Source organism: Prionailurus bengalensis, chromosome X, assembly GCF_016509475.1.
Source record: "Prionailurus bengalensis isolate Pbe53 chromosome X, Fcat_Pben_1.1_paternal_pri, whole genome shotgun sequence".
NCBI lineage: Eukaryota > Metazoa > Chordata > Mammalia > Carnivora > Felidae > Prionailurus > Prionailurus bengalensis.
The window spans coordinates 60,940,207-60,951,804 of record NC_057361.1 but is presented as its reverse complement, the minus strand read 5'-3'; the positions used below and the strand labels follow the sequence as shown (position 1 = coordinate 60,951,804).

General features: G+C 36.8%; 1 protein-coding gene across 1 annotated transcript; it reads right to left on the bottom strand.

The window, feature by feature from the left end:
- Positions 1-262: 262 nt before the first annotated feature.
- On the bottom strand, positions 263-1,554 carry ZCCHC13 (zinc finger CCHC-type containing 13). The gene has a single exon (XM_043569834.1). The coding sequence runs from the start codon at positions 1,332-1,334 to the stop codon at positions 813-815; it is 522 nt and encodes a 173-aa protein (XP_043425769.1). The 5' UTR covers positions 1,335-1,554; the 3' UTR covers positions 263-812.
- Between the last annotated feature and the right edge of the window lie 10,044 nt (positions 1,555-11,598).

The following is an 11,598-nucleotide window of genomic DNA, read 5'->3' as shown; positions in this document are numbered from 1 at the left end:
TTAAGTCCAAACTTTCCAATAAGTAGGTTTATGTCAACAATTTTTTCTGAAGGTTTTTTTTTTTTTGGTTTTTTGTCATTGCTCTCTGTCTCAAAGCTACTTACATACATTATACATATTTTTCTGGTTTATTTTCACTAAACTATACACTCTTTGTAGGGCCAGGTAAAGATGTCTTTCAATGTTATTTAAAAGCTAATGAGATCAGAAAATTCAAAGCAATCAATATATAATAAAGTTAAAGTTATTTAGCAAGGTCATACACATTTTCAGAATCAGCTTTATTTATGCAATGAATCTCTGAGGAAATGTCATCTCAGGGTACTTTGTGTATCTAAGACAGAACCACCTGTCCCCTCCCCATGCACATTCCATTCTTTTACCTGGTGTTCTTTTTCTCTACAGCAATTTATCTCCACTGACACATTATATTATTTTTCAATAGATTCTAGGCCTATGTTCCCAAACTCGATCTTATTTGTTCACTGATATATCCTCAATTCCTCCAACAGGGGCTGGCACACAGTAGTAGCCCTTAATTAAATGCTAAAGCAAAACACAAAGAACCTAGAAATTGGCTGATACCCAGAATGACTGTCCAATAATCAGATTCACCAATGGTGCAGAAACCCATTAATTACAGTATAAGACATCTAAAAGTGAACAACTTATTTGGAGATTTTTTTTTTCCAGCCCTTTCCTTCTAGCCTGGGAGTAGCCTCCATCTATCAACTTTTGGTCAGTGAAATGGTTTGAGAGAAAATAATACAATTATCTATCAACAAAAGGAGGGAGGGACAAAGGAAAAAAAATTAAGCGGTAGCCTCAGTGGGGCATTCCCGGGCCAGATGTCCAGACTCGCCACAGCGGTAGCAGTTGACTTCACTCGTCTTGCTGCAGTTGATGGCCATGTGGCCAATCTCACCGCACCGGTAGCATTTGACTTGGGTGCAGTCTTTCTGAATGTGGCCATATTCACCACAAGAGTAGCACTTCTGCTCTTCCTGACGGTCACAATCACGAGCCAGATGGCCTGGTCTGCCACAAGTGTAACAACACTGCTCTCTCTCTCGCTTAGGCTCAATACAATCTTTGGCGATGTGGCCACTTCTCCCACAGTTGTAGCAGATGTCCTCGAGAAGATCACAATTCTTAGCATGATGACCAGACTCACCACAGCGGTAACAGATGTCAGACGGGTTGGTGGAACTGCACTGGGAACCTCTGCCATGGCTTCTAGCTCCACGCCCTTGACTTCCTCCTCCTCTAGGGCATCCCCGGGCCCAGTGGCCAGAGCGTCCACACTTGAAGCATTCCTTATTGCTCATGGCCATGGTGAGATCTTAGGGCGAGGGGGCCCACCACTGCCCCTGAGGCTCCGACGCACCTCTCCTTAGGGCGGCTTAGAAACAAGTGGCCGTTTTTCTCTAGGTGCCTCAGTGACATCACACAAGGTTTGCGCACGACCCCACTCACGTGTCACAGGCATTCCAGCTGCCCTTCCCGCCTGACTTTTCCTTCCATTCTTGAAGTGAAAAGCATGGCTGAGTGATGGTATTTCCTGATTAAAAAAAAAAAAAATACTTGGGTCTTCAAGTTTGTTTGAATCCCTCCCTGCTCAGACAATGTACCCTGTAGGATTTCTTATATTAAGAATTAGGTCTTCTACCCTATGACCCAGCAATAGCACTGCTAGGAATTTACCCAAGGGATACAGGAGAACTGATGCATAGCGGCACTTGTACCCCAATGTTTATAGCAGCACTCTCAATAGCCAAATTATGGAAAGAGCCTAAATGTCCATCAACTGATGAATAGATAAAATGTGGTTTATATACACAATGGAGTACTACGTGGCAATGAGAAAGAATGAAATATGGCCCTTTGTAGCAACATGGATGGAACTGGAGAGTGTTATGCCAAGTGAAATAAGCCATACAGAGAAAGACAGATACCATATGGTTTCACTCTTATGTGGATCCTGAGAAACTTCACAGAAACCCATGGGGGAGGGGAAGGGAAAAAAAAAGAGGTTAGAGTGGAAGAGAGCCAAAGCATAAGAGACTCTTAAAAACTGAGAACAAAGTGAGGGTTGATGGGGGGTGGGAGGGAGGGGAGGGTGGGTGATGGGTATTGAGGAGGGCACCTTTTGGGATGAGCACTAGGTGTTGTATGGAAACCAATTTGACAATAAACTTCATATATTGGAAAAAAAAAAAAGAATTAGGTGTTCTCCGTGATCTAGTAGATGACCAGTTTTTATATATGCCCTATGGACATAGGAAAAATATGTATGAGATGTATCTAATCCAGTACATGAAAGAAACAAATTATAGCAAAGTAGACTAACTTCTTTTTTTGTTTTAAAAAATAAAATACAAACATCCACAAAGATATGAGATACATAAAGCAGAAAAAAAATCTTTAAAATGCCACAGTGAGATTTACTCACATTCTTCCATATTTTATTGCAGGAATGTTAGTTTTCAATATAATCACCAGCATTTAAGTTATGAAACATAACCCGATTGAAGCATTCAGTATAAAGAATACATTATTACTTGGAAACTAAATTACAAAACTGTAATTTAAATATTGGACAGATTTCCTCTCTGTTGTTTTCCAAATTGTTTATATCTTACAAAAACCATATAAAGATTTATGGACATGTTCATTTATATAGCTATAAAAATAAGTATGGAAAAGTAGGTACTGAAATATCCACCATAGCTATTTTGGGGCTATATGATTGAATACAATTTTTTCTCCTTATTTTCCTTTTCTATACTTTACAATTTTTGAAATGAATTTAGTTTGTTGGTAATTTTTAAACTGTACAATAAATATTTTTCCTTCAGCTACTAGTTAACTATATGTTTTGCTTATGAACTTTTTCCAGGCAGCCAATACAAATGTATTTGGTAAAGCATAGGCATGAGAATAGTAAATGTAGCAGTTGGTCTTTATTTTGAATGTGACTTGATTGGGATGTACAACTGATTCCATAAATGCAATGACAAAGATAAATATTTTCAAAAATTAATACATTTAGAGCCAAAGAGCATGGGCAATCACCATATATAGAGTAATGAAATGAGTTTTATTCCTAAACAATTAAATGATTCTGCATAAATGGTTTCAAAAAGCAAAAATTCTCTCCCTGGTTCAAAATTTGATATATGCTTATTAAATTAACCTTATTATCATGTTTAACCCCCCCTAAGGTTTATACTTTTATTAAAGTAATACATGCCCATAGTTAAGAGCATTGATTTTCAAATAGCTTTAATTGGGACATGAAGTAAGACTTGCATTTTACATTGCAACAGAGGATATGTGTGTGTGTTATAACTCAAATAAGTTTAAGAAAAAAATATTTACCTTTAATGTGTGCAATTCACTTTGATGTTTTCTTTTATTTTAGATATTAAAAGAATAATTTACTATGCCAATAAATTTGATAACCTAATATAATGGATGAATTTCTTATAGAGTTTCTTATAAAATTTCTATGAATTTCTTATATAACTGATACAAGTAGAAAATCTAACAAGTTCTCTATCCAATTAATTTTTTTTTTTTAAATATTTTTTTTAACATTTATTTATTTTTGAGACAGAGAGAGACAGAGCATGAACAGGGGAGGGGCAGAGAGAGAGGGAGACACAGAATCGGAAACAGGCTCCAGGCTCTGAGCCATCAGCCCAGAGCCCGACGCGGGGCTCGAACTCACGGACCGCGAGATCGTGACCTGGCTGAAGTCGGACGCTTAACCGACTGCGCCACCCAGGCGCCCCTCCAATTAATTTTTTTTAATTTAGAAACTTCCAATATATTTAATAAAGAGCCCACATAAAAAGTAGGATCATATGTAATGTAAGCTACACACTGGAATGTATTAAAAGTTGTACATGGCAAAAGGGAACTTAAAATGATGAAGTAACAGTGAAATTTATATGTCTATATCTATATACCTTAGGTTCATTACACCACCAGCTGTATTTGCCTAGCCTGGGACTGTTGGGTAAGACAAGGGGAAAGAGGAAATTAATATTAATTTGATATGTATAGTACAGTAGACACTATGGTATAAATTTTGAATTAGGAGGGCAAATGATTTCTATAAGAAAATATATTCTTTCCTGTTTTTCTTGAGGCTTAAAATCCTAAAAATCTAATTCAGTTTAATATATGGGAAGGCAATATGAAATTTCAAAGATAAGTGATGAATTTGTGATCACCTGCCACTCTTTTTTTCCCCCATCAGGCAAACACCCTAGTTTTATATTTTTTCTTTTTCAAGGTTTTATTAAATTCCAGTTAATATTAACATCCAGTGTAATTTTAGTTTCAGTTGTAGAATTTAGTGATTCATCACTTACATACAACAGCTGGTACTCATCACAACAAGTGCCCTCCTTAATACACATTACCTATTTAACCCATCCTCCCCTCCTCTCCAGTAACCCTCAGCTAGTCCTGTATAGTTAAGAGTCTGTTTCCTAGTTTGCCTCTCTTTTCTTTCCCCTATGTTCATCTGTTTTGTTTCTTAAATTCCACATGTGAGTGAAATCATATGGTATTTGTCTTACTCTGACTGACTTATTTCACTTAGCATAATACTCTGTAGCTCCATCCACGTCATTGCAAATGGCAAGATTTCATTCTTTTTTATGGCTGAGTAATATTTCATTGTATATTCATGTATATATATGACCTCTTCTTTATCCATTCATCAGTTGATGGATGTTTGGGCTTTTTCCATAGTTTGGCTATGGTGTTTTTTATTCATGTTGTAATAAATGCTGGTGGCGACCCATTACATTGATCTCTTAAATACATTACATGATTATAACTGACAGTTTCAAAACACACTGAATTAAAGAGTCATAACTTTAGATAATGCTTATGAGTTCTTCATGTTTCAATTTTAGATGTTTCAACTTATCTATGGTTTTCCATTTCAGAGAATGAACATTTAGCCCTCTGTTACCTACACCATCTTTTGGTCCACATCATACACTTAACACATTTCAAGTTCTCCACCCCCCCCACCCCCCACTGTTTCACCTTTCTCCTAATATTAGGAGAATATCCAACATTTACATAAGTATGTAAATGCTACTCATGGCTCAGCCATGAATACTCTGATCAATTTTCACTACCTGCACAGCTTTTTGTCTCCTGGAGTTAGTTATTGTCATTCTTCATTTCCTTAGTTTCTCATACGTTTACCTCATTTCTATTTTACAGATCTATATGGCTACTTTTATACCAGTACCACACAGTCTTCATTACTGTAGTTTTGTATTTTGTTTTGAAATTAGTTAGAGGCCTCCAACTTTGCCCCTCTTTTCCAAAATGTTGTGACTATTGAGTCTCTTGCATTTCCTTATGAATTTTAGTATCAGTTTGTCAATTTCTGCAAAAAAAAGGCAAATTAGATTTTGATATATATTGTGGAACCTATAGATAGAATTGGAGAATGTTAACAATATTGAGTCATCCAATTCATGAGCACAGGATGTTGTGTCATTTATTTAGGTTTTTATTTTCACTCAATAATATTTTGTGGTTTTCAGTGTGTAAGTTTACACATCTTTTGTTAAATTTTTTCTAAGTATTTCATTCTTTTTGATGCTATTGTAAATGGGATTATTTTCCTAATTTCATTTTTGAGTTGTTCATTGCTAGTATATAAAAATACAATTATTTTTGTATATTGATCTTTTATCCTGCTACCTTGATAAACTGAACTGATTTAGAGTACCAATAGTTTTTTAGTGGATTCCTTAGGATTCGATAGACAAGATTATGTCATCTGCAAGTGGAGATAGTTTGAATTCTTCCTTTCCAATCTGGGTGTCCTTTATTCCATTTTCTTGCCTAATTGCCCTGACTAGAACTTTCAGTACAATGTTATAGAAGTGGTGAGAACCAACATCCTTGTCTTATTCCTGATCTTAGGGGGAAATCTTTCAGTCTTTAAGACCATTAAGTATGGTGTTAGCTATGGGTATTTTATACACATTCTTTTTCAGGTGAAGAAGTTCTTTTCAATTCCTACTTTGTTGAATGTTCTTATCATCAAGGGGTGTTGAATTTTGTCAAAAGCTTTTTCTGCATCTCTTGAGTTTGTCTTGACTTTTTGCATTTGCTAGAACCACCAGTTGAATAGAAGTTGTGAAAGTGGGCATTATTGTCTTGTTCCTGACCTTAAGGGGAAAATGTAGTCTCACCATTAAGTATGATGTTAGCTGTGAGTTCTTGGTAGATGCCCTTTATCTGATTGAGAAAGTTCCCTCCTATAGGAATAGTTTTGCTAAGCAAATAGGAAAGTTTGCTAAGCACTTTTTATCATAAAAGTTCATTGGATCTTGTCAATGTCTTTGTGGCTATTGAGATGATCATGTAGTTTTGTCTTTTATTCCATTAATGTGGTGTATTATGTTGATTTTTATGTTCATCTAACCCTACATTCGTCAGATAAATACTACTTGATCAAGGTGTATAATCCTTTCTTTATGCTGCTGGATTTGGTATGCTAGTATTTTCTTGAGTATTTTTGTATCTTTATCGATAAAGAATGTTGACATGTAGCATGTTTATGATGATGATAATGATATATCTGGTTGCCATTTCAAGGTAATATTGATATCAAAGAATGATTTTTGAGGACTTTCCACATCTTATACTTTTTGGAATAGTTTGTAAAGAATTGATACTATATCTCTTTTAAATGTTTGGAAATTTTCACTAGGTAAGCCATCTCAGCCTGGGATTTTCTTGTGGGAATTCTGTAAAATACTAATTTAGTTTGTTGTAGCTCTATTCAGGTTTTCTATTTCTTTTTGAGGCAGCATTGGCAGTTGTGTCTTCTGGGAATTTGTTTAATTCATCTAGATTACCTAATTTATTGGCATACAGTTGTTCATAGTATTCCTTTTAGTTCTGTAAGGTCAGTAATGATGCATTCTCTTTCACTCCTGATTTTAGAAATTTGAGTCTTTTCTTTTTCTTGGCCAGTTCAGCCATGTGTTTGTTTTTTTTTTTTTCAATTTTCTTGCTCTTTGAAAAAGCCACTTTTGGCTTTGTCAGTTTTCTCTAGTGTTTTTTTTAACTTTTTATTTCACTTATTTTCACTCCAATTTTTATTCTTTCCTTCTGCTTGCTTTATGCTTAGTTTGCTCTTTGTTCAGTTTCTTAAGGTTATCGATTTGAGATCCCTTTTGTTTTTATAATATGGGTATTCACAGCTATATATTTCCCTCTGAACACTACCTTAGCTGCATCCCATAAATTTTGTATGTTGTTTTCTTTTTCTCAAGGTGCTTACTAATTTTCCTTGTGATTACTTCTTTAAGCTTCTTTAAAGTATGTTGTGTTTTCTTTTTCTCAAGGTGTTTATTAATTTTCCTTGTGATTACTTCTTTAAGCCACTGGTTATTCAGGAGTGCAGTATTTAACTTCCACACTTTTGTGAATTCCCCAAATTTCCTTCTGTTATTGATTTGTAATTTCATTCCATTATGATTGGAGAATATACTTTGTATAATTTCAATCATTTTACATTTATTGAAGCTTGTTTTATGACCTAGCAAATGGTCTCTCTTGGAAAATGTTTCATGAGTGCTTGAGAAGAATGTTTATTCTGCTGCTATTGGTTGGCACATTCTCTAGATGTCAGTTAGGTCAATTTGACTGATAGTATTGTTCCAGTTTTCTGATTGCTGATTTTCTGTCTACTTGTAGTATCCCTTATTGAGAATAGGATATTGAAGTCTCCAACTATTATTGTTGGATTATTCATGTATCTATTCAATTTTGTCTGTTTTTTCCCCAGCACTTTGGGGATCTTTTGTTAGGTGCATATGTGTTTTTAGTTGTTACAGTTTCTTGATGAATCATCCCCTTTATCATTATAAAATGCTTTAACCTTTTAAATATTTCTCCAAGGTATCACATTTATCTCCATCACACTACTACTCTAAAGCAGGTCTACATCATCTCTTGACCAAGTGATTTTCTAAAATGAAAAGTTGACCACATCATTCTCTTGCTTAAAATATTTCTCCAGAATAATTACTAGATAAACTCTGTTAGGTCCAAGAGAGGAAGTAATCTTCCCAAGATCAAATTAATATAGTGACAGAGCTAAGACTACATCCCAGGCTTCCAAATTCCCAGTTGAATACTCCCTTTACTGTATGTACCACTGAGCTGTGTACTTTGGATTGGCTCATTCAATCTTCATTTAATTATCCTTCTCATTTGAGAAGTTGGAAAGTCAAAAACTCCACTTTCTATACTCACTTGCAGCCATAGTTCTGTATGTAAAATAGGGTCTATCAATCAGAATCAACTCCTCAAGATTTGGAAGACAAATGTGGCATCTTCCAGTTACGTTTTGCCCATTCCTGCTGGCAAGCAAATTGTGCAGACTTGCTGTACAAATAACATTTCGATGTTCATTCACCAGCACTGTTTGCCAAAAATCAGTTATGGTGGTGACAGCAGATGGTTTTTCATTTTGGCTTTGGTATATTCTGGAGTTCATGGATGCAGTCATAGCCTCATAGATAATAGCAACTCTGGTTAGTCCGTTTTTTATTTTTGTTTTTGTTTGTTTTGAGAGGTACTGTGTAAATTCTGCCCTAGGTGGGGCCACCAGAACCATGATCCATTCTCCCAATTCTAATGGGGACCCCATTACCCTGGGCCTCAGGGTTCACACTCACTATCTTAGACTGGAGTCTATAGACCCAGTGGCAACACTGTAATCCCTCTTCTGGGAGTACTTAAACCTTCAAGCCCACATTCTGGATTTCCTAAACACTGTCTTAAGGGCCTGTAGGCTGAGAATCTCTGATCCGAGCCCCTGGCTTTCCCAAGACCCTTAAGTCCAGTTCTGGGACTCTGGATCTCAGATTCAAGCACACAGACACATTGAAGATGGCTTACACCAACTTGAAGTCCCCATCTAGAGAACCCATAAGACCAGGACCCCTACCTTTAATGTTGCATATGCATAGACTCAGTCCAGGGCCCCTCAAGCCAGATGGGGATGTATTGAATTGGGAGGGGACTTCAAGCCCTCAAGAATGGCACCTTCAAGCCCCAGCCAGAGGACAGGTCCCCACCAGAAGGCCTCATATTATTCCTCAATGTCCAGCTGCCAGAAATGCATATTCTGTGGGGAGGGGATGGGCTCAGGGGCAAAGTGGCCACCTCACCCCTTTTCCCCCTCAGGAATCCTAAGTCTTAGTCATGTTCTCTGTTAGGTCATTTTTTGAAAGGTGGTGGCTTCAGGGAAGACAGGGGCCTGGGGTGGGGCCTGGGGAATGTGCATGCAAGACTGAGATAGCAGTAGCAGTGGTGAGAGAACTCTGGTTGGTCAGTTCCATATTTTTCTAGGAGTTATTCCTTGGACTCCGCCTAGAACCTGTTCCTCTTTTCCTTCCAAATAGTTTGTAAACATGTGATTTTCTATATTAAATTCCTTCCTACATCTAAAATACAGATGGGTTTTCTGCTCCTTGAAATGAATCCTGATTGTTAAAAACATCTCCCAAATTTATAATTATGACCTCCTTAAAAACATACACATCCTCTTAAGTGACACACCTTTGCTTTATAACCAGCAAGATTATGGGAATATTGCCCATACACAAGAGTGGGTGGATGGATTCTAGGCCCTAGTATAACTTATATTTGCCCCCTGCCTGGATTTTGTTGCAACAGATCATTCTCCAAGTAATTTATCAGGAGTCAATAAACAAATCAATCCTGTTACTTGGTCTCTTAGCCATCTTGTTCACATATTCAAACTAATTAACTTTTAGCAATGAAATTAAGGCCTTTATTAACATGAGTTTGTTACTGTACCATCTTGCCAGTCTCTGCTATCCTGTTCCCTCATTCCTCAATATCACAAAGAACAGATGAGTTCTTGTGTCATCATGGAAAAATTATTCGACTCTGAGAAGACAAGGGTACTCATTTCCTCAGTTGTTTTACATCCTTGTAATGACAGCTTTTGCAAAGTTAAGTCCAGTTCTATGTCAGATTTAGCTGCTGTACAATTTGACAAGGCAAACCTGTATTCGAGGGTTTAATAGAATATTCTTTTTGACTACCATTCCTCCCTGCACCCCAACCTCAATTCAGGGTATTCACAGGTTTCAGGAAACCCCCCATGTGAGTCAAGATTCTTCAGAGAAGCAGAACCAACATGATATCTCTACCTATATCTGAATATATATGACCATACCAATATGATATATATATGTATCTCCAACATGGTTATAATTATATATCTATAATTATAATTATGTATCTATATCTATCTGTGAAGTCCAAAATCTGGGAATAGATGGTGTTGCAGTTCAAGTCTACAGGCTATCTGTTGGCAGAATTCTCTCTTGCTTAGAAAAGGTTAGTCTTTTGTTCTAATTCAGCACTTCAACTGAAGGATGAGGCCACCCCCAGTATGGGAGGCAATCTACTTTACTCAAAGTCCACGGATTTAAATGTTAATCTCATCCAAAAACACCATCACAGAAACATCCAGAATAATATTTGACCACGTATCTGGGCACCATAGCCCAGCAAAGTTGGCCCATAAAATTAACCATCACATCTTCTAAGAAAGGGTATAAGGTGAGGGAAAAGAGGGAAATAGAATGTTAGACTAAAATGGATAGATACAGTAGAGTTTTCCAAATTTCTCCTTTACTGCTCCCAAGAACCTGCGTATGAACTGGGAAGTTCAGACAAATAGGTAGGCCCAGGAATCTAAGTATTTTATAGGGTTCAAAATTGACAACTTGTGCCTCCTTTTTGAATTTCTCTTCAGATGGGACCATTGTAGATTAGGGAAGTTTTGTCAAAAGGAAGAGAAGTGGAAAGAGCAAGTAACTCCATCTGTAAGAATTATTAAGTGCTGACCTCAATTTTAACAATACTTAAAAAAATGAGGGCTGTCCATTTATTTAAAAAGATAAAGACAATTAGAAACATGGAAAAATAGTTAAAAGACACATTGTTACATGTATAAAAATAAGAATGGTGATGTTAAAACATTACATATTTAAACAAAAATTTAAAGAACACAAAGATACACTAATAGGAAGGCAGCTATGCTCACCACTATACCACCAACGCACACAAGATACACTAATAGGGATGAGGTTTCTTTTTGGAGTAATGAAAAATTCTAAAATGGTGGTGACGGTTGTACAACTCTGAATACACTAAAATCCATTGCATTGTACACTTTAAATTGGTGCATTGCATGACACGAAATTACATCTCAATAAAACTGCTATAGCAACAAAAAAAGAACACAAAGAGCAACTAGGAGATTTGGAAGTGAAACAGTGGAACTAAGAATAGGAGAGGGATTGACGAAAGAAGGATGGGCTGAAGAAGGGATGGTGGTGGAAGCCGGTGGGAACAAGGGGAAGATAGGTGAAGAAAGCGGATGGGATAGGGCCCTAGGGAAAACGTGAAAGCCAGAGGGTTAACCTCTGAAAGGCAGTAGTGGGTGGGGGTGGGGAGAAGAGGGCGTACTTAGCGCATGCGCCAGAAGTACACTGC

What these genes read in the sequence shown, in the direction of transcription:
- ZCCHC13 (XM_043569834.1), bottom strand. Translation starts at nt 1,334, where the DNA reads ATGGCCATGAGCAATAAGGAATGCTTCAAGTGTGGACGCTCTGGCCAC.